General features: G+C 54.8%; 2 protein-coding genes across 4 annotated transcripts in view; one reads left to right on the top strand and one right to left on the bottom strand.

Annotated features, from left to right (window-relative positions):
• Positions 1 to 11616, bottom strand: part of Ahnak2 (AHNAK nucleoprotein 2) — a 35297-nt gene extending 23681 nt beyond the window's left edge. For all 3 annotated transcript variants that reach the window (XM_057782252.1, XM_057782255.1, XM_057782254.1), the window contains exon 1: positions 11506 to 11616. In XM_057782252.1, coding sequence (XP_057638235.1) covers positions 11506 to 11560 — 55 coding nt within the window. In that variant the 5' untranslated portion in view covers positions 11561 to 11616. The remainder of the gene's footprint in view (positions 1 to 11505) is intronic.
• Positions 11617 to 18229: 6613 nt separating this feature from the next.
• On the top strand, positions 18230 to 25661 carry Clba1 (clathrin binding box of aftiphilin containing 1). The gene is made up of 5 exons (XM_057783380.1): positions 18230 to 19090; positions 20066 to 20211; positions 21669 to 21798; positions 23779 to 23895; positions 24997 to 25661. The coding sequence occupies exons 1-5, from the start codon at positions 18662 to 18664 to the stop codon at positions 25156 to 25158; spliced, it is 984 nt and encodes a 327-aa protein (XP_057639363.1). The 5' UTR covers positions 18230 to 18661; the 3' UTR covers positions 25159 to 25661.
• The last annotated feature ends 618 nt before the right edge of the window (positions 25662 to 26279 follow it).

Genomic DNA, 26279 nt, shown 5'->3' with positions numbered 1-26279 from the left:
GCCAGATCTCATTACAAATGGTTATGAGCCACCATGTGGGTGCGGGGAATTGAACTCAGGACCTCTGGAAGAGCAGGCCGTGCTCTTCACGTCTGAGCCATCTCTTCCGCCCCAGTTTTGTTTGGTTTTGACATAGGGTTTTTCCAGGCTGTCCTGGAACTCACAGAAATCCACCTGCCTCTGCCTCCTGAGTGCAGGGATTTAAGGTGTGCGCCACCACACACCCAGCACCCTATAAAACTTTTAAATGATATAAATCAAGGAGGTACTTTCTCTGTGCCAGATATAGTGTTTATTAGTCAGAAGATAGAAAGGTAGTGAGTGGTCTCTTCTTGTCCCCTGCTTGCCTCTGTAAATAAAGTTTTATTGGGACACAGAAGAAACAAGCAAAATTTCCCCACACAAAATTCCAGCCTATAGCCCTGATTTCTGCTAAATATCCATAGGAAGAACAGCCCTGATGGACAGGGACTGTGGCCGGGCCTGGGCTCCAGGGCTACCTCCACAAGGCGAGCAATGCTGAGGATAAAGCCCCACCCCTGCTTCAGGCTTGTCTTGAGGGGTGGAGTCCCTGCTACTCAGAGGTTGTCTCCCTAGGTAGTGGACCTGTACACTGACCTAGATGACGTTCCCACAGGGACAAGGAGTTCCAGGCCTAGCAGGATTCTGGCTGTAGCTACTTTGCTCTGGCCAACCTGGATTTCCGTAGTGTGCAGGGGCCACCCGCCGGTCCTGACACACCTATCCCCAGAGTCACCCTGGAGCTATGCCTGTCAGTCCTTGCTGCTCTCCCTTCTTCTCCTGCTGTCCCTCTGCAGAGCAGCTCTGAAAGGGCTGGGATGGAGCTTCCTGGGGTTGGTCCTCCCAAGAGAGGTGGGAGGGTCAAAGTTGGCCTGCCAGGTCCCACCTGTCCTTCCTGCTACTCCATGGGCGAAACCATGGACTCTGACCTCCAGGACATCAGGAAAGCCACCTTCTCCATTTATAAGACTGACCTTAGGCAAAATAATAGCCAAGGAACCCAATATCCCTGGAGCCCCCATGTGCACGTCCCATAACCCGGTGGTAGAAGGGGCATGTGCCAACCATCTGCCTCCATCACCATCCCCCAGTCTCTGTCCATGCACCCATCACTGCTGGGGCTCCCAGAGTTGCTCAGAGAACCCATATTGACTTAGGGGGTCAGGGGATATGGAAACAGGGTGGCTATAGGAGAAACACTGGGTCAACCACCCTTCCTGGAAACCAGCCAAGTGTAGACAAACCTATGTCTTCCTGTTTCCCTGCCTGAGACTGGAGCTTTGGCCAGGACCCAGGCCCAGCCCTGGGCCAAGTTGGGGGCTGGGCTGGGGGTCCAGAATGGAAGACCCTCATAGCCAAGCAGTGAGCTACCCTGAGAAACTGTATTCCAAATCTGTTTCAGGGAGTCTCATGGATGTCGAAAGTCTATGAGGAAAGGTGTTGACATCCGGGACGTGGGCAGCAAGAAGCAGACTGGGGTTCGGGTCCCTTCTGGGGCTTAACAAGTTTCAGTACAGCCAATCCCACCCACACGCCCCCTCTTCCTTGTAAGGATGGGGAGCAATGGCTGAGAAGAGGCATGAACCCTGCCACTAGGCTGCACTCCAGGGGTTAGCAGGATCCCCCACCCAGCACCACACAAAGAGGAGAACAGAAGGTCTCCTGACTGCAGGATGGTGCCTACTCCTAGCAGCTGTGGGAGCGAGGCGAGCCTCAGGGGCTGTCTCATCCACCCAAACATGACTCCCAGGGCCCAGAGAACAGGGAAGCACCCTAACTGCCTGCCCACGTACGTCTCTCAAAGGCAGCTCTGTAAGCAGCCCAGCCTTGAACACTGCCACTTAAATAATAACACGGTTGTTGACAGTCACCAAAGCGCCGTTTTATAGAGGAGGAAATGGGGACACACCTGAGCCAAGCCTAGCAGGTCTGGCCACTGTCACCTGATATTTCCCCAAATTCCCTGCCCCCCCAGCACCCCAACCCCTTCACACCATTCTAAAAACTACTGCTAACATCCCACTCCTACATGTACAAACCTGAACTCAGGAAGGGACCCAAGGATGCTACAGAAGCCACTGGCTCACCCCAGCATAAGGACACAGCTGGGGCACCACGAGGCAACCCTGGTTTGGAGAAGATGGAGTTCTAGGAACTGAAATATTTTAGGGTAAGGCTGAGCAGGTCAGCCTGGGGGACAGACGGGAGGCAAGCAGGGGCTGCATAGAGGGGCATGCTGCCCCCATGATCCATGGTCACCTTCATCCCAGTAGGGCAATGGAGGCAGGATGGGGCATTCACTTAAACAAAACTAGAGTTTGCATTCAGACCGCTTTGACTTTCATGTGGGGCAGCCATGTTTTCATGTCACCAGGGCAGCGGGATCCTTAGGAAACTGGCAGAGAGAACGCAGCTCTGCAGTCGCCTGAGGGTTTGTGTGTGTGTGTGCACCCGCATCTGGTCAGGGCTGCCCCTCTGAGCACCCAGGGACAGCCCGACATAAAGCACTGGCAGTGGGGGCCCAGGGCAGCCCACGCTACGGAAGCTACTGTCTTCAGACTGGGATCCTAGTGCCCTCACTGGCTCACACCGGCCAGATCCACCCCGACTCGCATGTATTCAAGCCTCGCCCCATCTTGGAACTCCATAAAGCAAGTGCTAAACTGGGCTGACTGTCATGAGACCTTCAGACCTTGTGAAGCAACACCCCAGGCGGTGGCGGACCTGCTCACTCCATCCCCCAATGCTCTGTAGATGAGGCTGAGGACTAGGGAACAGCGCCAGCTCGGGAGGGTTGAACCACACCATCCCGGGCCAGAGCTCTTCCTCACATAGGCCAGCTACGCCCTGGGGGATGCTCTCATTTTTCTCTCCCAAAACAAGCTCAACCTCTCCACCTGACTCAACTCATTGCTTCCTCCTGTGTCAGGCCCTCTCCAGTGCTGGACTTTTCACTGCTCCCACACACACACAAACTCCTCCGAGGCAAACTCACAGGCGGTGGGTTGGTCTTGGTCCTGCTGTTGTCTCTGCATCCCAAGCACTTGGAGCTTAGTATACAGTAGGCACAAAATAAATGCTAGCACAAGAAATGGCTGAGGAAGGGAAGAGAATGAGCTGGTCAAAACTCCTGGCAGTGCTGAGTGTGGTGGCATGTGGCCATTAGTCCCAGCACTCAAGGGGCAGAGACAAGAATACAGGAAGCTCCAGGCCAGTCAGAGCAGCAGGTGGGCCCAAGCCAGCTCCTGTGTCTGGAGAAACCGAGACACGGAAAAGTATACTGACCCATCAACCCAAAAGATTCAGAAGCCAGCAGGAATGGCCACCACACCTTCAACCATCCATGAATAGACCGACCACCTGATCCTTTGAGTAGAAGGGCAAAACCCTGGACCCCATGAGCAGTCCACTGCTCCGGTCCCACCTCGGGTAACCCCAGTGAATGAGTCAGGTCTTCTCTGAGCTACCTTCAAAACCATCCCAGGTCTCTATACACCAAACCAGGTCAGTTGCCACCATCTGAGGACTTCTCCCTAGGCCACAAGGTCCAACCTTGAGGTTCTGTGTCCTGCTACTAAAATACCTTTGGCACCAATGTCCCTCACAACCTAGGCTCTCTCCAAGCAAAAACCACTAGTCACACCAGACAGGGCAGGGACATGGGCAGCTGGAAGTTCTGTGGCACCCCACAGCTGGGATGAAAACCGGGGGTGGGGGGATGGGGGGGTTGGGGGGCAGTTGGGAGTTCTGCAGCACCCCACAGCCTGGGATGCCAACTTGGGGGGGGCAGCTGGAAGCTCTGTGACACCCCACAGCCTGGGATGAAATCCGGGAGGGGCAGCCTGGGATGCAAACCGGGGGGGGGGGGGGGTTGGGAGTTCTGTGCATCCACAGCCTGGGATGAAAACCAGGGGGGGAGTTGGGAGTTCTGTGCACCCCACAGCCTGGGATGCAAACCGGGGGGCGGGGGCAGCTGGGAGTTCTGTGGCACCCCACAGCCTGAGATGTCAACGGGGGGTGGGGCAGCTGGGAGTTCTGCGGCACCCCACAACTGGGATGCAAACCCGAGGCACCGCTCCAGGGCCTGCTTGGTTCCAGGCATCTGGGGTCCAAACAGCTCCTTGCTAGCATTTTCCCAACCCACCCTGGTTGGCCCTGGCACAAGTTAGCGGAGCCACAAAGAACTGATACCTCTATCCTTCAACAAGGAAGACGCCCAGCCCAGCGCCGTCCCTCCAGCCTCCCTTGCTGGCTGACCATTCGGCCCCTCTAACCTGCTGAGTGGTGAGAGGGGCAGGTGTTGCAGGGCTGAGCCCAGAAGGGGACGGGGTGCAGAAGGGGTGCAGCCACTTCTCCGAAGAGGACTTCTTCCCAAACTTGTCTAGAAGAAATCCTGGGCTGACTGCCTCCCACCAGTTCCTCCCCTCCACAGCCCCTCCCCTCACTGTCCCTCCTCCCATGTCTTCAGCCAAGCTCAGTGCCCTGCCAACGCCCCCCCTTCCCCGACACACACACAGACACATACACACCCTACCAGAGGGAGTGGGCGGTTCCCCTCACAGGCTCAGTCTCTGGGAGCCAAGGACCCCACCCCAGCTCCCCACCCCCACCAGCCCAGGCAGCTGACCAGAGAGGAAACGCCTGCCATCTGACTCACAACCACTAGCCCAGCCAGCTACTGACTGTGTGAGCAGTCGCCTGCTGTGTGGATATTCAGATATAAAGCAGGTTCCCCCATTCCCAGGCCTTGGGCCTCAGTTTCCCTGTGGTGTCTCGGGGTTCAAAAAAGGGAAAGGGGCTGGATGTGGTGGTTCATGCCAGCACTTGGAAAGTAGAGAAGGCAGATCTATGTGAGTTCGAGACCAATCGAGTCTACATGACAAGTTCCAGAACAGTCAGAGTTACACAGTGAGCACAGTGAGACCCTGTCTTTAAAAAAAGAAAAGAAGGAGAAAGGAAGTCTGAAAAGGCTAGCTTGACCCCCAACACACCCAACATAACACCTTTCTAGTCGTCTGGCAAATGGCATCTCCTGAACTAGAGAAGAGGGGTACTCTATAGCTGTGGCTGCACCTCAAAACTGACATTCGTACTTTACTCCCTTGGTTTTCAGAGGCTGGGGAACCTGCCCCCTTGGGCTTCAGACCTCCAGTCACCCACTGCTCAGAGCTGTTCCCTCTCACATGCCTTCTGCCATCTCCACCCTCGGCTCCTCGCTTCCAACCCCTCCTTGTTCTAGGTAACCAGCAGGCCTGGGCAGGAGCCACAGATGTACTAGCATGGTTCTGCAGGGCCCCCAGGGTTGGCTGTGGGCACCTGAACCTAAGGGCAGGCTGTAGCAGGCTCACACAGCTAACGGGTCCAGCCCAGGGTTCCAGGACAGGAAAGAGTCAATATGGGCAGTCCTGCCAAACATTGGCCTGGAAATGAGAGCCGCTGGGATACAGAAGCCAAGAGCAGCCTGAGGTGGAGACCACCTCAGAGAGCTCCAAGGAAGGGAGAGGGCAGAGATCACTGGTGGGCAAATAGGCAAAGAGGAGCCAGAGTGATCCTCAGTCCTGGGAGGGGAAGAACTGGCAGGCTTCTCCCAAACTGGCCCTAAAAACCTAACGGTGAGAGTGGAAAACAGCTGCTTACAGAGCACCAGGAAGCTGGCGAGGTCTGCTCCCCACCTCCGGCTCCACGGCCCCACTCCCAGGCAGCTCTCACCTGGGAACTCTGTTTACTGCCCAACACCAGACCAAACTGTCAACTCTAGGTGGGGCGAGGCTGCCTGAGTCAGCGAGGAGCTGCAAGCTGGGGCAGTGTAGCTAGCCCGAGGTGGGAAAGGTGCTGGCAATAAACAGGTCTTGCCGCCACCATGCATTCTCCTGAGCCTGGCGAGCAATCCAGTCAGGCCCCTCTGCCCCCAGGCCACTGCACAGTGCCTTCTGACTCCTCCTGCTCCTTCTGTCCCTTGCCCTGCTCGCCTGGGGGATCTGAGATCACCAAGGCAATAGCCTTAGCCAGAGTCCCATCTTGCTGTAGCCAGAGGGATGGTCCCTGCCAGGGGACCTGCTGTTGGGTGGCTGGGTCATCTTCCCAAACTGAGTGGGTCGTGATCCCCCAGCACAGGCCCTGCCACAGAAGGGCACACTGCCATCTGCACCCACATGCTCTCAGCTGAGGTGCACGGCTGCACCGATAGCTCCTGAGGTGACAGGGATTTGGTCGGGTGACAGTAGGATCACTGTGATTCTAAAGGACCTCACGAGCTGCCTCTGGCCCAAATCCAACCTATAGGGGCTCACTTGACTCTCAGCAGGCTTTGCCTACCTCAAATCCCAAGGATGCCCACACACACCCTGCTCCAGAGGCCAGGAGTGAGTCGGTGGAAGGCAGTGAGCATCTGCTGAGTCACAGATCACAGACCCTAAGACCTACGTATCTGGAAGTGTCAAGTGATGCCCACTGCACAGGCACGTCTAGCTTGAAGCTGCCAGGACCCCAGCCCAGCTCTTTGATGCCATGGGAACTTGGCAGTAACACGATGGGGTGGGGCCGGGGGCAGCTGATAGTGACTCAGCTGAGGGCATTCCCAGGGGATGTGTCACAGCACGGCCTGGGTGCTGCTGCCACCCTCCCACCCTCTAAAGGCCTGCCAAGGAAGGAGCCACCCAATAGTGGGCTGGCCCCGAGCATCTGTGGCAGGCTGTTCTTCTTCCTCCCACAGAGAGGGTCCAGCTCTCAGGACACAGGGACCACTAGGACATCAAAGAAGACATGGGAGGGGGACAAGGCAACTCGAGCTCAGCACCTGCAGGCTGGTTTCTGCTCTGATCTCAGCTCAAGGTAACAGGGGCCATGACTCGGCTGAACTTGCAAAACCCAGTGCTGGGCAGTTCCTAAGGGACAGGCGACAAGCCTGTGGACAAGGAGACCCCGGGCTGTTTGTGCCCTCACTGCCAGCACTGCCTCCAGGCAGGAAAGAGACTTGCGGTCCCTTCCTGGCCTGCCTCACAACACCCACCAACTCTGCCCACCACTCCTCCCTCATCATTAGGATCCAAGGACCAAAGGTACAGCCAGGACCCTGGTGAGGCACCTCAGTGCTGTCTTCTGTCCTCACCCATACAGACCGGGGTCAGGTGTGTACTGCAGCATGCTGGGCAGGGAGGAGCTCAGCAGGAGTGGCTGAAAGGGTTTCTGCCATGTGTGGGGTGTGGGGAGTGGGGAGAATAGCCTCCCGCCCCAGGCCTCCTGGGCCCAGATCCAATTTTCCGTCTGAGAAAGTGCTTCTGACTATTAAATATTTATCCCAGCAAGGCAGGCCTTGGCTCCCTTGGCCCATGACTTCCAAAAAAAGAAAAACAAAGGGAAACCCGGGAGGCAGAGGGGGAACAGGAAGACAGGGCCCCTGGAGAAATACCCTTCTCAGGACAACAGCTTCCCTTAGAGTGGGGTTCAGGATTGGGAGCTCAGTGTTTCCACCAAACTAAGCCTGCCTGAGCTCACAGACACACCCTCCCCTCTGTCCAACTCCATTTCCCCTGCCCCTGGCCCCTGCCCAAGAACTACCCAGATCCAACCTGGTGAACATGGTTACTATTGCTGTGGTCTCCCTCCTCATGGACACCTTTGAGACCTCAATGACTCCTCCGTGTGCCCAGGCCACTTCCCACTTGCTAGACAAGCAACGGATGAATCTCTGCTCTCCCTTCTAAGTCTGGGGCGTAGTGGTACCAGCGCTCAGGCACAGATGGAGCGGCGGACAGGCAGAGATGAGTAGGTATCTCTCACCCTTGACTCCATCCCTCAGTGGGCAGAGGACAAAGCCAGCGAGAGCTTGACTCTGTTCCCAGGTGACAGTGATGCCCAGGTAGATAAGAAGAGTTCCACTCTTACTGCCAGGGCTCAAGCCTCTCCTCCCTAGCCAAGCTGGGCCAAGCTGCACCTGAAACACAAACATCTTCAGCAAAGGGTGTGGAGGAGGTCACAGACGGCTAGAGTAAAATGTCTCCATTGGGGCAGCAACTAGTGTGCCCAGGACAGAAGAGCCTGTCTGAACAGAGAGAATAAAGGCATTGCTGCAGGCCCAGCCAAGTGGAGATGGGCACAGCTGCCTGGCACAGGAGATTGGGAGGCTAGGGGACCTGCCAACTTGATCCTCCTGCCTACTCTCAAGCCCAAATTACCCCTTTCTTGGCTGACAATAAAAGGTAGTTACAGCCTAGGGTTTGGAGAGAGCAGGATGAAACACTGTCCTGTCCCCTGAGCCATCCAAAGAAAGAGCCTTGCCGGGTGGTGGCGGCACACGCCTTTAATCCAGAACTCAGGAGCCAGAGGCAGGCAGATCGCTGAGTTCCAGGTCAGCCCGGTCTACAGAGCAAGTTCCAGGACAGCAAGGGGTAAGCAGAGAAACCCTGTCTCAAAAATAAACAAATAAATAGAGGGGGGGGGGAGAGAAAAGAAAAAAGAGCCCTGGGTGTTGTTAGCAACTGATACATCCCCAACAGTGACTTTTAGACGAGGTCGGGTGCATGCAGGGTGGTATGGCCGTAGACAACAGTGGCTTTTAATCCCACCCATTCAGGTAGGGAAGTGATTCAGGGCAACCCCCACTACTTAGAAACCATCAGAGCCCAGCGTCTTTTGTGCCCTGCCTGGGAGAGCAGGACAGCTAGTACCTTTCAGAATCACCCACCTCTTCCCTCAGCTGGGGACCAGAGAGTTCCACCATGACACAGGGCTCAGTGTCCCTGCTCCCTGCTTCAGTATAGATTCCTACCAGTATGAACACCGTGTCCAGGCGACAGTAGCGCTGCATGTGCCCTCACTGGGGCACAGCTCGCTCTCAGCATGGCAGCCCAGGCAATCCTGGGCACAGATGTCAGGTCTGGACCTACACCCTGACCCCAAGGCTGGGCACCTGAACAGCTGCTCTGGCCCTATTCTCTGGGGGGAAGAAGATAGCCCCACGATGGTCCCCGACCCCAAAGAAAGAACATTCAGATGCCTCTCATGATGTCACAGTACCCGGGGACTCCCCAGATCCAGCTATAGTTTCTTAAAGAATGCTGGGAGTTAGTGCCTAGGCCATGCCAGGCTCCTGCAGGTGCAGCGCAAGGGTCGCTGCCTGGAAAACATGACTCCCTGCCACTCCAACTCTCTGGGATTCAACTATACCTCCAGGAAGAATCCCACATACATGCCCTGAGGGGTATGACATCCAGCACCTACGGGGGTAAACTCTTGAGTCAGTCAGGAAGCTTGTGTACAGTGCATCTCACAGTGGGTGAAGGTGTTTGAGCATTCCTGCCTTGGGCATATCCCTATACAGCTCCACCCCTTCCCACCCCGGCCCAATCTTGTGTGGGTGCATTCCCAGCACATCCACCAGGGGGCAGCTTCTATGCTTGGAACAATGGTGGCTCTGCCCTGGGAGATTGCCAGCGTTGGGCACCAGGGCTTTAAGAGACCAGGTATGACAGGCATAGGAGGGCAACTCTGCCTTGTGGAGAGTGAGCTACAGCTGGTAAAGACCTAAACCCAATGGGTGCCACTCTGTTGTAATACGAGCGGCAGGGTTGCGTCCCCGGCACCCAGCCGCCCACATGGCTAGCTTATGCCCCGAAATAATTACATGGAAACTGTATTTTTTAAAACATTGCCTAGTCCATTAGTTTTATCCTCTTATTGGCTAGCTCTTACATATTGATCTAACCCATTTTTAATATTTTGTGTAGCACCACGAGCTGGCTTACCAGGAAAGATCTTAACCTGTGTCTGTCTGGAGTGAGAGAATCATGGCAACTCCTGACTCGGCTTTTTTCTCCCAGCATTTTGTTCTGTTTACTCCACCCACCTAAGGGTTGGCCTATCAAATGGGCCTAGACAGTTTCTTTATTAATTAACCAATAAAAACAACAGATTAATACAAGACCCACCTCCATCAGGAGTGAGTGTCCTTATGAGGCCCTGGGCCCTGTGTGGGGCTGAGGACATCCTGGGCAGAACCATCCAGGTCCTTATCCTGAAAGTCTCCTATCAGAGCTGCAGTAGAGGCCACTGCTCTCACTCCCTAAGAGCAGGTGGACACGGGAGAAACTGCTCCAGACAAGCTAGGGAACCATCAGTTAAAGGAGGGAAGAAACACCCTTTTTTGTGGGAGAGGCACATCAGTGGAAGGTGGAGGTGGTCCCTCAGCCTGAACCTAAGAAACTGGAGACAGAGCAGCCTTATGTCCTTGGGCCTCTTCTCTCTGGGGAGGGCAATCCGCAGTGATATTTTCCAGGACCAGTAATGAGAAAAGGGGTGGTGGGTGGTCATCATTCTCCCAACTGCGAACTGGCTAGTCAGGGCCCTTGGGCTCCCATCAGTGTGTGAGTCCCAGCCGGAGAACCCTAGGAGAGCAAAAGCCAGTTCCCAGAGTCCCAGCTCCAATCCAGCCTCAACCCACACCAGACAAATAGGCCACAGGAAGGGTGACGGTAGCTCCACTCCGGGTGGAGAAGTAGCCAGGCAGGGCCACCTCGGCATTGCCCTCGGCATCCTGAATGGTTTCATCAGTATAATTGTCATCAACTTGTTTTCCCCAAAGAGAGGGGCTTAGCCTGCACCAATGCAGCTCCTCTGTCCCAGTTCCCTGGCCAGCTGCTGGCCAGGTGCCCTGGGTGTGGCCAGGCTGCTGCATAACTGACCCAGAGTCCAGGTCAGTTTCTTGCTGCCCCACCCCACCCAGGCCAGGCCAAGGACCATCACATAAAAGCACTAGGTACCTACTCTGCAGCAGATGCTCACAAGGAGCACTGACCACAGGGGGGGCGGGGACGTCATCCCCTTGATCGGAGCTACAGGACTCTATTCCGGCTCTTAGGAAGGAAGTCCCAAACCTCGAATCCAGCCTTGCCCCAGTTATACCTAGTTGGTCACCCTGGTACATAGTAGCCGCACGGTGGATCCAGCACAGCGCACAGCCTGGTAGCCCCAATCTAAGTCCTGGTCTAGCCAGGATGCCCCCCCCCCAAAAAAAAAGCAGATCAGAGGCTAGATCTAGCATACGATCTCCTAGCCTACAACTGACGGCTGTTCACCCTGGGCCTGTTCCATCCAGTATGAAGCACACATGCCTCTATAGCTGCCTTACTAGGCAAAGCAGTGTCCCAGGGAGGACCACGATGAAAAGGTGAGAGGGACAGCAAGCGAGTCCGGAGGACAAGGAACCACACAGAGTAATGGAAACCCGAGAACCAAAGTGAGCAGCAGAGATGGGGAAAGGAGTGAGAAGCCCGAGGCAGGCACAAGTACGAGCGAAAAGCAGAAACCTACAGAGCCGGCGAAGGACCGAAAGCACAGGAGACCCGCCCACTAGCCCCCATCCATCTTTCCTGCCCTTCCTCCCGCGCGTGCAGCCTGTCCCGCACTGCGCGCCCCCATTAAGCCCCGGCGCGCCCGCAGAGCCCACCCGCCCGAGGGAAGCGGGCTGCAGGCGGGAGTGAGGCGCACCACTGCCGGGGGCTCCGGGCCAGGTGGGCAGCACCACGTGGAAGCAGTCGCACATCTTGGCGGCTGGTGGTGCGGGCCGGCGGCGGCCCTGCGAGTCTAGTCACGGCCGGGAGATGATGCGCCTGGAGAAGGGCGGCGCCCACGGCCTAGTTGCCTTGTGCTGCCGCGGGCAGCCGGGCTGTGACTGCGGCTGAGGCTTGGGGTACCTCTAGACCTTGACTACGGCCCCGCCCTGGTCCGCCCAGCCTGCGCTGACCACTCTGCAGGGTCGACGTGGGCGGTACCGGCGGCCTCATTCAGCCCATTGGTTGCCGGACGCTGAGGCTCCGCCCCATAACGGACCCACCCCTCCGGACCCAGGCCCCCTGTGGTCTGCCCTACCCACGACTGACCTCACCCCCACCCTCTTCCAGATCGCGTTTCTGAGGCAGAGATTTGAGAAGTTCCTGCGGGGGCCACCAGATCCCTACACCCGAGATCTTCCTTACCTCCAGCTTGGAAAGGTGACGGCATAGCACAGGAGTCCTGTGAAATGACTACTTGAGATCTGAGCTTCTCAGAAGATGGAGTTTAGGGACAAAAGAAGAGAGGGGGGCAAGCAGATGACAGGCTAGAAGCCGCTAGCTTGGACAGGGTGCCCTGCGCAGATCCCCTGTGGGCCGTCCAGGAGGACAAGATCAGAACAGGATGTATCCTGCAGCCCCAAGTCAGGATTTGTTCTTTCGGTGGTTTTTGTAAAGAGCCTGGCAGCTGGGACCTGGGCATGACAAGACTCTACTGACTTGTGCCCCCCGACCCCGAGCTGTACGACAGCGAATGTGCAGGTGAAGGTCTCTGTGGGATAGTACTGGACGACTAGGGAGGGTTCCTTAAAAGTTTCTGGCAGCCTAGGAGCAAAACAGTGCAGCAACTATTCCTGTCAGTGGAGAGATAATATGGGTTCTCAGGGTGGGCAAGAGAGCAGGAGCTGAAAATGGCCTGCTGGGACTGGGCTTAGGAAGACTGCCAAAGGCTCCAGGAGGAAGCTTGGGGGAGGCATTCTGTAAATCAAGAGCTGCTGGACAGGGGTAGTGAGGTTGGGTGGGATATTCTGGGTGTTAGCAAAGGGGACTGGGTAAGGCCTTGGCAGGAGACGGCAGGATCCCACTGGGCTCTACTAGGGCACCATGCAGAGGGAACACATCTGGGGGAGTTCTGTTCCCAGCAGAGTTGTCTAACCCCAGCCTGGTGCAGGTCAGAGGGAGGGAACAATCCCTGGAAATGCACTGATCACGCTAGGTGGACAGAAAGGGGAAGGGGGTATGTACACCCCGTTTTCTCAAGCAAGAAGATGGGGTGGGAGCTAAGGGAGGCTAAGCCACAGCAGAAGAGCCACACAGACACAGGAACAAAATCACACACTCACACCAGCACACACATCACGGGCCACCATGGGTGTGTCCCCATGTGTCAGACATGCACACACGTGCACAACACACACATCCCTGCATATACAGAGAAGTGTACAGGACACAGATGCATATGCACAGGTGCACACAGTCTTAGGTGCAAGCGGGAACTCCGCACAGAAGTGGGACCCAGGTGAGCCAGTGAGCAGCGGGATGACTCACCCTCGGCAGTTCCCGTTAGCTGGGCTGCAGTGCTGGGCAACCTGCCAGCAACACACAGGTCAGACAGACACCAGCCACTGCTGGGAAGCAGCCTGCACAGTGATGGGGCACAAGTCTCGCCCTCTCCCTGGGAAACGCCCTGGATGAAGAACGCTACCTCGTCTCTGGGTATGTGGGTCTCTGTGTTCCGGGGTACATCTCTGTCTGCTGGGTAGGCTGGAAGGTCTCAGCCTGCCAATCCAGTGTATTTGAATCTGGCTTCAGGATCTGAGAGCAAGGGCCTGGGAACAAGGTATGGTTTTGTATACCCAAAGACTTTTGGGTGCACACAGACCTAGCTGTGCCCTTTGTCTCTGGGCAATGTTCAAGCAAATGGTCTCAGATTGTCTAGCGTGATCCATCTAGGACCGTTGTGGCACCCATCAGCTTTTCAGGAAAATGGACGTTATCCAGGCTACCCAAGTGCAAACAGGACAGGTGTAACACGAATTCTAATTGTTCCTAATAAAATCCCGGAGTCAGATATAGGGATTAATGCTGAAAGATCAGAGAAGCAGAGTAGCCAATCACTAGAGAGTTCTTATCTCTACCAATGCTCAGACCAAAGGGGTGGTCCTATCTCTACAAAACCTCAGACTGTGTCTGTCTCTATGAATCCTCAGACTGCATCTGAGCTATTGGCTCCTCCTGCCTTGTATTCCTCTCTCCACCCAGCCACATCACTCCTGTCTCCACCTCCCTAGTGCTGGAATCACCTTTGTGTGAGCTCTGTTTCTCTTTTAGACAGATTCAACCTCATGTAGATCAGGGTGGTCTTGAACTCACAGAGATCCATCTGCCTCTGTCTTCCAAGTGCTGGGATTAAAGGTGTGTGCCATCACTGCCTGGCCTCTATGGCTAACTAGTGGCTCAGCTCTATACTCTGATCTTCAGGCAAGCTTTATTTGTTAGATTACAAGCAAAATATCACTACAGACTGTCATGTTAGAGGCATGTTACTACGTAGGGGACCTATGTGTGCCAGCACTCTCCCATTTGCCACTGGAGCTGCAGCATGACTGATGTGGGAGGGTCTTCTGTCTATGTGTTACTTTCATTGGTTAACGAAGAAACTGCCTTGACCTTTTGATAGGACAGCAGCTTAGAGTAGACCAAACAGAATGCTGGGAGAAAGAAAGCAGAGTCAGGAAGACGCCATGATTCTCCCACCCGAGACGGACATAGGTTAGGATCTTTCCTGCTACACAGATTATTAGAAATGGGTTAATCAAGATGTGAGAGTTAGCCAATAAGAGGCTAGAACTAATGGGCCAGGCAGTGTTTAAATGAATACAGTTTCCATGTAATTATTTTGGGTGTAAGCTAACCGGGTGGGACGGAACAAAGGGCCTGCACTTTTCTCTGGTGGCGAAAAGCAGCCCACTGCTCCTTTTTATAAGACATGACTGTCAAGGCAAGGTGAGGGCCCAATATGGGAGTCCAGCTGCCATCTCCTGGAAAATTCCCCCTTAGGTTGGAGGCCACTCTAGACACTCTGAGGGACAGACCCCTTGGGGTACCTGCCTACAGAGCTTTTCCACTCCAGGGAAGAGCCACAGACAGAAAAGCAAGACCATCCACCCACACCAACATACACACCACAAACCACCTTGGATCTGTCCCAGTACACACACACACACACACACACACACACTCCTGTGCATACACTCAGGTTTGTGTGCACAGATATGTACAACAGAATACAGGCGCCACCTACTCGGTCCTGAGTAGAGCTCCTGAGGCCTCACAGGCTGTGGCTCACTCACTGTGCCTTTGGAAGACCCTGCTACAGAAGCCAAGCTGCACCTATGCAGGTGGACCAGCCACAAGCCAGGCTTTTCTCCCCAGGGCCCAGATAGACTCTCCCATCACTACCAGTATTCTGAAGCCTAACCCTAGGCCTGGGATCACAGCGAACAGGAGCAGGGGAGAAGAGTGTATGTGGTAGGGGAGCTGCTATGCTCCATGGCTGTCCCTTCCCCCAGGCTGAAGCCTGGGCATCTTCTGCTGCAGAGCAATGCACTGCCAGGAGTTCCCGTCACCACGCTCCAGTTCCAGCCTCCTCCCCACGTCCTCCCCTGGGGACAGATGCTCTGCTGGGGAAGGCTCCTACAGCAAGGTCCGACTCAGGAATTGAGAGCCCCTCTCCAGCACGTGGAGAGATGATCCGACCCACAACCACATCCAGCACACAAAGGCTTCACACCTCCTCTAACCGTCAACTCAGGGGTGTTGTGCAGTGGCTCCCAGGGTCTGGAGGAACAGAAAGGATCGGACCTGAAATGGTCATGGCTATGTCACTCTCTGCCCCTCCCCACCTGCCTGACCCAATGCTCCACTGCCTCTCCAGGAAGGCTGGCCATAACGCCCAAATCATCAATGATTGATGTAGCCTGCAGCAGCCGCAGCAACATGGCAAAAATAGTTTTGCTATCATCATGGCCCAGCCCCGCCCCAGCCCACAGGCATGCAGAAGGTGGTGGCGTCTGTGACCGCTCTCCCCCACAGCCACCCTACTCATCTTAGTCCTTTGTGTAATTCTTTCTACAGACAATGGAGAAAGTTCCGAGCCTGCAGGTGGGAGCCCCTTGTCCACAGCCCTCTATTTTCCTGACCACGGGCTCCACTTCATCTTCCTCAATGCTGAGGACTTGTCAGGTCTGGGCATGGTCCCCAGGTCCTCCCAACCCCTGCATCCATGCAGCTCAGCACACGGCTGGGATTAGGAAGTAGGGAGACGGTGGGGCATATTGGGGTGTTCTGCTGCCCCTATTGCAGTGAACCAAGCGAGCTGACCTGGGACTTGGGGGAGCTCTGGACTACAAAAACCACAGGCACAGAAGCAGGGATGTGATGTGGTTTCTGTGACAATCTACTCAACCCCTCCTTACTGTAGGTGACCATGGGGGGCACTGGGCTGACTGTAAGCTCTGGGCAAAGCAGCACTACTCCAGGCAGAAGTGGGGGCTAGAGGAGGAAGGAGTGGGAGAATGAGGGGTTCTTAGGGCTCTTTCCCATGGCTCACAGGCTCTGCCCATCTTCTCACACCTTAACTTTAGGGACCCCTCTACCCTCCAGCCCAATCTGCCCAAAACTAACCAAGTAGAGCTTCTGCCTCTCTTGTCCACCTACCTGGATGGTCTGACCTCCTTCAGTCTCTACTATGCCCTTTCCTCAAGGCAGCACATCTTTAGTGGGGTCCCTGGGGTCCCCCGGGTCTGTTGGTTCACTGTGTTTGCTGCGGAAATACCACTAATGGCTGGGCTTAAATGACACATACTTGTTTTGCCTATCCTGTATTTTCAGGGCTGTTTCTTTGAGGGGGGCCTTGAACAGCTGCACTCCCAATGTCCAACAACGTGTGCTTTCTCACTTCGACCTCTCTCCAGGCCCTCTTGCTTCCTCCCTCCTGCTAGCTAGAGTCTCGCCATTTAACCGAGGCTAGTCTCAAATTCACTACGTAGCTTAGGCTAGCTTCTAACTCTTGATCCTCTTCTCTCAGCTTTCCCAGAGCTGGTGTGACAGCCACCTGAACCAGGACTATCTTCACATCTCCAGATCCGCATTTAATCTCATTCTGCACACCCATCCATTTTAGATTTCATAACCATGGCTTCTTAAGGACATCTTTGGGGGGCATCATCCAGCTGACTCAGTGGTCACACAGGTCACCTCAACCTGGACCTGTGACCCAAGAACTAGAACCTTGTGTCTTCTGAAGTCGTTCCTCCTACCTGACAAAGCTGGGACCTAGATAGACTTGGGAGGTGCTGGAGCAGGAGGATTGCCCCAGCTCCACTCCTTTTTCCAGTCTCCCTGTCCCACTTTGAGCCCAGACCTCAGTCTTCCTATCTCCTTCCAGCTCCCTGGACCTCAAGGACAGCAAGGGCAGCGGGTGAGGGGAACTGGAGCAGTACGAACGGACAGAGGACCTGCTGGGTCACAATGCGGTGAAGAGAAGCCAGCGTCTGCACACACAGACACTGTCTGACTGACACAACCCTACCGGGCCACTCTGAGAGTTGGAAGGGCTAGTTCAGAGCTCTCCGCCTGCAGGGCTTAGAGAACAGTGCCAGGCTGGTCTGCCCAAGGGAATGGGGGAAGGCTGTGGTCCAAGATGCAGAGAATGATCTCATCTTGTCACTTTTAAATCTAATTTTCCAATAGTTCTTCTGAGGAGGCTGGGGATGAAGGACTGAGTAATCCACGCAAGGGCAGGGCCCAGGGAAGTCCGGGGGAGGGGGAAATCTGTGTATGGAGGAGGGGACCAGAGTTGGGTTTGGATGCAGGCCTGACCCACCTGTTCCCCAGGGAAGGTTGGTAGTGGCTGCTAGTCCAGGATTACTAGGGTAGAGATGTGACATGCTGCAGGCCGACTTCATGAACCTCAGAATGGGGACAGATGGGAAAGGGCCAGGGATTTCTGTGGCTGGGGGCTGGGAGAGAGGGGCAAGTTTAGTTCATCAGGGCCCTTACCCACACAGTTGATGCAGGAGGCTGTGAGATTGTCTATGACCAGGACTGGCCGTGCTCTGCCTTAGGACTGGCTGGTAACCAGGCTCAGACTATGAGCACATGAAGGAAGACAGTGGCTCTCCTGCAGACCCTCATCCTCATTCAAGGGAGAGTGGTCTGGGATTGGGTCAAATCAGCGAGACAGACTTTTTCCATTGTACCCATGTGGCCACCAGTCTGGAGAAACAATTCAATAGGAGAGCAGGAACCAGGGCCAGGCAGGGTGGTAGGGTGTAGGCCGAGGGGCCAGCACCATGACGGGGGCTTTACTCCAGGGTCAGGTGTGCGACTGCGCGGGACACATCGTACACACAGTCACCAGCGCCATAACGAAATGAGAACCCCTCATTTGCAGGGCAGAGGAGGCAGGAAAGCCAGCCCGGATAGCAGGCTAGGTCCCACTAGCTGCGTATCCTCCACTCTGCAAGTACCGACTCGACAAGTTATGCCCCGCAAGGGGCCAGAGAGGGCGGGGCATTGGCGGCGGAGCTGTGGGCCACGCCACGCGGTGGCGTGCTGACGCCACGCTAAGCACGCCGGAAGCCTGGCGGCGCGCACCGTTGCCGGGCAACCCGCGGCACAGGCTGCGGGCTGAGCTGGCTGTGGGTATCTCCCGGCCGGGGGCCGGGAGGCGCATCACGGTGGCGAAGGTGGGTGTGCGCCTTGCGGGCCTCTGGAAGCCCAGGACCCCCTCCTCCCGGACCTCGGACTTGGTCCCAGACTCCCGCCTGGGACGCGATCCCCGAGCTCCCTTCCCTCAGCCAGCGTCCTCGCAGACCCAGTTCTGTGGCCCGTCCACTAGGACGCACGTCTACCCACAGGCCTTCCTTCGCCTCCACTTGTTTGGGCCTAGGACACGCCCCCGTGCAGGACTGGCCACCCACGCGTGCCAGGAGGGGTCGACTCCCAGGAAGCCCTGGGCAACTCCAGCTCAGCAGCTGCATGTCTTCTGAGCAGCTTTCCTTCGGTTCGGCTGGCCTGGCCATACCAAGATGCAAGGCGGGCAGGAGGTGAGGAGAGAGTCAGCGAGTGACCTCGTACAGGACCCTGGAGAGGGGTCCCTCCACCAAACATCTGGAGAACAGAGTGGTGACGATTTGGAACGGAGGAGACTTTGTTGCGATGGTCCCCTGACTCTGCCTGACGCGAAAGCTAGCGGCTCCAGGCTCGAAGAGGGTCTTCCCTCCTGTACATTCAGCTGTCTGCACCCAGGGGAGCTCAGCGGCGGGTGGGGAGAGTTCGAAGGCTTCAGGGAATCTTCAGCTAAGTCTGAGCAGTTTGCTCAGTCCTTTGAACTCCTAGGGAGAGCCGCAGAACACCAGTCGCTGAAAAACCCTTCAATCCCAAAAGAGCATGGTTCTTGCCAGATGCAGCGAGGTGGACCCTGGGTGACAGGAACTGCTGCTGGCTCATCTTCTGAGGTATTTCTGTGGTCGAGTGGGAGGTATTTTGTATAGCCATTAGACTTTGCCCAGGCTTCTGTGCACTGCAGGGGGCTGGGGGTCTTGCCAGCCTTTGAGTCCCCTCTCCTGGTTTGTCTTTCGCTGTATGGTTGGCTGTCCTCTTCTTAAGAGGAGGACAAGGAGTGGAGGGCTTGACTAGGGCACTCTGAGGAAATGGATCTGAGCAAGGCATGGTGGGGGCCCAAGCTGGGCAGCTTCCTCTGAACTCTTCTCCTGAGGTCTGAAGCTGCACTAGTCCGGTACTGTTCAGGGGACAGGGGTATCCCGAATTGCAGGTTTAGAACGCCTCAGATCTGAAACTCAGATACCACAGTTCAGTTTTGAGTATTGAGCCCGCCTGTCAGCCATCCTCGCCCCAAACTGGGCAGACTGCTGGTGAGACCTGTCTCCTTGCGCCTCCCACGACGGCTGCTCTGAGGCAGTCAGCTGCACCTCCACGTTTGTTCTCCACCATGTTTGCAGTGATGGGAAGCATTTGCACAGGATGGAAACTTTACATAAAACACTGGGTGAGAGTGTAGGACTGTGCGCCCAGCCGGGCTGCAGCACATGGGCCTGCAGAACGCTCACCCTGAACCTCTAACACCAGCCCCCTCTCTGCTAGCCCCTGGCTCAGACCCTGTCCACATCGCCCCACCTAACTCAGAGCCCGTGTAACGTGAAGTGACATGGAGACAGGGAAGCTGGCGTCCACCTTCCCCACATGTCCTGACAGAGCTCAACTGTGCACTCATTTCCTGCAAGCCCATGGCTTTCACTGTATTTTTTTTTTTTAAGCTGCCTGGAGATTCTGAGGAAAATATCATCAGTCACGGCCACACCAACTGAACGAGCAACCAGGGACAAAATGCACTTATATTAAAGTCAATTATTTGGCATAAAGTTACCTAATGTATACATTGCTTCTAATGTTGGGATCTTCTTTCTTTGCAGTCCATTCTCAGCTATGAGAAGGTTTTTAGGTTTGCGTTTCAAGAAGTCCCAGTGGAACGGACAACTGAAGACATTTGTTCTCTAGACCATTTCTTAGAAACAAGCAGTGAAGAAAATGGTGGCCTTGCATCTGTGCCTAGACTGTGGTAATGGAACTTAGATTGGAACCAAGGGTGGCAAAGCAAACTTCACTTCTGCTTGCTAAGGTGGTTTCACATAGCTAAAACGATTGTTCCTGGGGATTACAGAGTCCCTGTAGCCACCTGTGGGCCACAGCGTACCAGAGGGACTGGCAGCACAGACGGATGCTCCAGTAGAGGCCCTCCAGGGACTGGCAGCACAGACGGATGCTCCGGTAGTGCCCCTCCAGTGGTAGGGCTATTGCTAGGGACTTGGCTCAGTGGGACCCGACACCTTAAGACCCTCAGCCAGTTATAGGAAGCACCGCAAGAGTAGCCACAGACCTTCAGGGTTACCTTGTGTGTGTTTCTAGAGAAAATCACACATAGGAGTGTCTGGCCAGCCATTTGGTAGGGATGTGCTCTCAGCCAGCAGTAACAGTGGTAAGGGGCCGAGATTGAGGAGAAGGTAGGGTGAGCAGGCTCTGTCACCTGGGGCTCAGGGGAAGCTAGCTGTGTGCCTCAGGGATTCTGCATGCCTGGGCCAACCCAGAACTTACCCAAAAGGCCTTCCACAAGAGCCTGGGGATTTAGGCCTGGAGCCCAGGGGCCATGACCAGCAGGGCCCCGCTGCCTGGCGCTCCTGCAGAGCGTAGCCTATCAGGAACGCCTGCCTCAGGGCAGCCCCAGCAGGCCAGTGTCAAGTCCTTCAGAGGCCCAGGTGGTCCAGGTGCCAGGTTTGGCAAGGCTAGGCATGCTGGGACAGGAGGGCTGGTATTGCTTGAGGGTGGAACACTGTGTTCAGAAATACGTGAGGGTTTGGAAAAGATGGCCCAGCATTGGCACATCCTGTACGGCCTTGCAGCTCTTGGGTGCGATTTTAATCCTCAGGGCTCAGCACACATGGCACACAGCACTATCATGGCCACAGTCAACATTCCCTGTGGATTTCTCCACTGATTCTCCAGAGTGTGCACCCTGTATTTGTACGTCTGTAGGTAGGAGACGTGGGCATCCTATATGTGTGCATCTGTAGGTAGGGGACGTGTGCACCCTATATGTGTGCATCTGTAGGTAGGGGACGTGTGCATCCTATATGTGTGCATCTGTGTGTAGGGGACGTGTGCACCCTATATGTGTACATCTGTAGGTAGGGGACGTGTGCACCCTATATGTGTGCGTCTGTAGGTAGGGGACGTGTGCACCCTATATGTGTGAGTCTGTTCTGTGACCGGATGGTTGTAGACACTTGTGCAGATAACACCAGTAAATCTGGGCTTGGGGCTTCTCCAAGAAGAAGCGTAGGTAGGGAACGTGTGCACAGATACGAGGGAGGACAAGCTGATAGTGAATGTTTGGGTTTACGAGGAGAGCCCCGTCCTGAGGCCTCTCGGGGGGGCGTGTGCCATGTGCTGTGGGACTGAGCTTCAGTAGCTGCTGGGAAGCCTTCCAGGTCTCCTGTTGTAACTGCATCTTTCTCCTAGTTCTGAATCTAGAAAGCTCTGGAGAGCCCTTCAGAACACTGACACAGTGTCCACTTCACGACATCTCTGGAGTGAATCTCACTGTCGAGAGAAGCTCCTTCCTGTCCTTGGTGTAGACGCTACTCAGAAGGTAAGGAGGCTTGGGGGATGTGGAAGGTAGTCTTTGCTCACAAGCCCAGGCATAATACCTGCAGGAGAAAAAAGATTTATTTTAGCTCAAATTTTAGCTACTTCAGCTTATGGTGAGCTGTTTCCGTGTCTCTGGGCCTGTGGTGAGATGGTGTCTCAGAAGAAAACTGTCATAGTGGGCAGGCAGGGCCAGAGACAAGATACAGCCTTAAGGACACATCTCCCATGATCCACTTCATTCAACCAGGCCTTACCCCTAAAATGTCTGTCTCGTCACAATGATGCTGTGGACTTGTGCACCCATTGGTGGATTAACACAGGCATGAAGCCCTCAGGATCCAATCACTTCCAAAAAGCCATCACCGGCACCCAGCCCCAGGACAGAAGCTTGTGGGGATGTCTTCATATTCAGAGAAGTGGAGACTGCGCTGTGGCCAGTCACACTGGCAGGCACACTTTGGAGACCACTGACCAGGGACAGCATGGGCTGAATGCAGACTTACCTGCTGTCAGCACTGGGAAGACCATCTTCCACAAGACCTCGGTGTACTTCTCAGAACGGGACTGGAACAGGGCAGAGTTGGGGAGGGCAGCGGATCAGGGTGTCCTGTCTCTCTTGGGTAGCATGCTGCCCTAGATACATGTGTGACTCCAGCAGGGGTACACACTAGCAGGCATGAAGAGACAAGGTGTATGTGGGTCAGGGGTGAGTGGAGGAGGAGGTGATGCTGTGCCTACCAGAATGCCATGCAGTGCCACCCTGTTGGTGGTAGGCCTCTTGGGAGCTGCTAACGGGAACAGAAGCCGGTGAAGAAGGATGGGCAGGAGCCAGGTGCTGTCAGTGGGTGATGCACGCAGACCAGGGCTACAGCAGCACACAGGAAGGGTTGGCAACAAGGGCAAGTTCTGCATGAACATGTGGAATGTGTGGGATCAGCAATGTGGTGGGTTGACTTGGTGCATACCTGAGAGGGGCCTTCTAAACACATGGTGGCCCCAAGAAGAAAGCCTGATATCTGAGGGGGGAGCCAGCTAAGTCCAGGGCAGAGCAGCAGGAGAAAAAGGCTCTGGCGGTGGCTGGAGAACAGCAGTGGACAATGCCCAGTGAAGCATCAGTGTGCACGGGTCAACCTCAGTTTCCCAAGATGTCACACCTCAGAGAGAGGTGCAAAAGGCCTTTTCATCTTAAATATTACTCAGAGCTTTAAATAAAGAGGTCAAGAAGGAAGGCAGCTTGGCCCTGGTGAGGGCCATGATGTGGGCTGCTTACTTTATCAGCTCAAGGTCACCAGGCTGGTCAGGAAAGGAATGAGGAGCTGGGAGGAAGAGCACCCTCCCAAGTCCCTCCCACCCACATCCCACATAGGAGGTCAGCCTGGCCTTAGGATGCAGGAAAAATTGAACCTGAAGGCTAGGAAATAGGATTCCTGGGTATCAGGCTCCAGGGTACAACTCCAGGCAAGGCAGGGCAAAGGGGACTTCCCGGAGGTACTGTAAGGCATTCTTTTTCTGTGCTATAACGGAGTACCTAAGACCAGGTAGTTTATAATATTTACACATTCACATGAAGTCCAAAAGCATGGCGCTGGTACCTGCTTGAGCATCATGAGGTGAGGCACAACAAGCATGCCAGCTCTAGCCTCTGCTCATAATGCCACTAATGCCACCATGCAGGCAGCATTCTGATAACCTCCTCTAATCCTAATCACCTCCCCAAGTTTTCCTCCAAAGGCAGTTAACATATGGACTTTGAAATTCACTTTGTAACACCTACAAGTTAGAGACACATTCAAGCCACAGCTGGAAGGTTGAGGAGCACCCCAGTTCTGGAGGCTTGTGAACCAGGTGATGCTCAGCAGGTGAAAGGCAAGGGAGGAAGGCCATGGGCCTGACCCTTAGGGGACCCAAGGCATCCAGAATTAAGATTACTGTGATTTTAGAATGAAAATGGCGATGCTGTGACAGAAGTTTCTTTCCGTAGAGCCTTTCTGGAGACCAGGGTCATGTTCTGGAAGGTTCTGATCTCAGAAAGCCTGAAGAGCTGCTTGCAGTCAGCAGCTTCCACCTACACCACTGCAAAGCCCTGATTCAGACCAAGGTGAGCAGAGTCAGAAGCCCCATCCCTCTGAGTGTTCATCAAGAGTACCCAAGGTCCGGAATGGGTGTCAGGAGGCTGGGATGGCATAACTGTTGGGTCAGAAGCTGGCAGAGGCCTACAGGTTCGAGGAGCAGCACTTCTCAGGCTGAGGGTCCTTCTGCAGTCAACCCAGCAATTCGTCACAGCAGGCCCAGCAGGAAGAGAGGTGTGGACAGGAAAGGGGCCTTGTTCCTACCCTTCTCTTTTACCAGGGAGGGAGAACAGGCCTGTCTGGGCCTGGATCTTGTGCTCCCCTTTAACCAGACATTTCAGGACGGGCTCTTTATGTGTGCCCAGGAGACAACAGTTAGGCAGTGACTGGAGTATGTGCCACAGAGATCTGCACTGTGGTGTTGGGGAGAGGTGGCAGGAGATGGGGGGTGGAATACAGCCCTGTGGCTCCGTGAGAAGCCAAGCATCAGGGAGGGCACAATGTGCTACTGCCCAGCTAGGTTGCAGCCTTGGTTGATATACGGGGCAGGCAATGGGTTCTATGGCACTCGGGAAAGGGAATTATTATGAACTAACAGGGCATGATGCCAGAGGTCCCATAAGACTGTCCCTCAGCTTTTTGGAAAGACAAACCTGAAGGAGTGCTGCAGTTCCCTTTGAGCAACAAGACATTTAGAACGTTCATCCTTCACTATAGCACTTGGAGGACGCCCAGCAGCAGCTCTGAGGTAGAAATCTGTGAAGTCCACCAGTGGACGCTGAAGTCAGGAGTCCAAGGCCTAGGTGACAAGACCCAGCACAAGGGCCAGGAACACAGGCAGGAACAGACCCACGCTGCTTCTGGACTGCAGGGCAGTCACAGAATTGTAAGACACTTGGTCTGGCCTTGTGGGAAGTTATGTGGCAGCGGTGCAGGGTGGAGTGGATGACTCTCGTAGCCACTGTCCTCATCCCCTCTCCACCTGGATGGTTCTCTGGTTGCACTGCACATTGAAACCAAGGAGAGAATCTGGGGTTGGGGATGGGGAGTGGGGGTTCCAGGGTGTGCTGGGAATCTACCCAGGCTTCTCTAGTGTCCGCTCTAATACCCAATCACCACTTTGCTCTCAGCTCTCAGGGACGTCTGGCAGCAGACAAGGCAGCCTGATCACCTACAGCCTGTTTCTGAAGACACCGCTACAAGGAAATGGGCACTACATCACCATTCCACAAAAAAAGATCTTCACTCCACGCAACCTAAAAATGGCACTCTTTAATAACAATGTTTGTTAAAAGCAGGAGTACTTTGTACCTTTATGAAATATTTTACATTCTTACTGGTTTTAGTACTAGCATCTGAGAACTATTGTTTCCCAGATCCTTGTTAGTTTCCCAGGACTTCTGCCAACCTACTCTATACCTCAAGCACTCAGATCTCGTGGGGCGCAGAGGGAATGAATGTCCTAGGGCAGAGCCAGTCTCCAGAGTTTCTGGGGACACTGTAGACTGGCACCAGGAGCCTGGTGACCCCTGCCTGAATCACATGAGGATCCACAAGTTCAGGAAGCAGGAGACAGCTACTGATCACTTGCAGGAGCCCACCCTGGTCCTGGCTCCCCTAAGATGCTAATGCATATCCCTGTGCTGGATCCTGCCCTCAGCCAGCAGCCTTGAGACAAGCGTTTCTGAGTGGAAGGGTGGGTGGGAGAGCACACTGGGTGTCCCAGGACAGCTGGATGAGCATCTGCTGAGACAACTGTTTTCTTCTAGGGGCAGACACAAGCAGGCAACACTGAATTTTGTAAACTTTTATTAAAAAGAAGACTGTTAAGACTGTGTTCTTTTTTTTTTTTTTTTTTTTTTTTTTTGACTTTTTCAAGGTTTCAAGGCAGGGTTTCTATGTAGCTTTGGTGCCTGTCCCGGAACTAGCTCTTGTAGACCAGGCTGGCCTCGAACTCCCAGAGATCCACCTGCCTCTGCCTCCCGAGTGCTGGGATTAAAGGCGTGTGCCACCACCGCCTGGCTAAGACTGTGTTCTTATTGATTCCTTAGCTCCTAGAGAGGCTACTGTGGGGCTGACCTGCTCAGGAGACACTAGCTTCCCTATTGACTGAACTGACCAAGTGGTCCAGAACCAGAGAACAGTCTAGACAGGAGTATTGGAACTGCTCCCGTTGGGAGGGGAGAAGAAAGGTGCTGTTGCTATGTCTGACCCTTGTACTCAACCACCACTAGGTGATATATAGTTTGAGGATTATAACAAAAGGATAACTCATTGTTTTTATTTTACCTGGGGGGAGGAGTGTAAATGGCCAGTAGGTATATGAAGAACATGTGTGCCAACACTGACCATAGAGAAGTGCAGTCAAGGGCAGTGAGGCACCACCACACTGCTAGGATGAAGATGAGCTGGC

This window comes from Chionomys nivalis, chromosome 10, assembly GCF_950005125.1.
Source record: "Chionomys nivalis chromosome 10, mChiNiv1.1, whole genome shotgun sequence".
NCBI classification, from domain to species: Eukaryota; Metazoa; Chordata; class Mammalia; order Rodentia; family Cricetidae; genus Chionomys; species Chionomys nivalis.
This window is presented reverse-complemented; position numbering and strand designations above follow the sequence as displayed.

Coding starts and splice junctions, on each gene's coding strand:
- Clba1 (XM_057783380.1), top strand. CDS start 18,662: ATGCAAGGCGGGCAGGAGGTGAGGAGAGAGTCAGCGAGTGACCTCGTA. Junction 19,091..20,065: donor CTGCTGGCTCATCTTCTGAG/GTATTTCTGTGG, acceptor CTTTCTTTGCAG/TCCATTCTCAGCTATGAGAA. Junction 20,212..21,668: donor GCATCTGTGCCTAGACTGTG/GTAATGGAACTT, acceptor TCTTTCTCCTAG/TTCTGAATCTAGAAAGCTCT.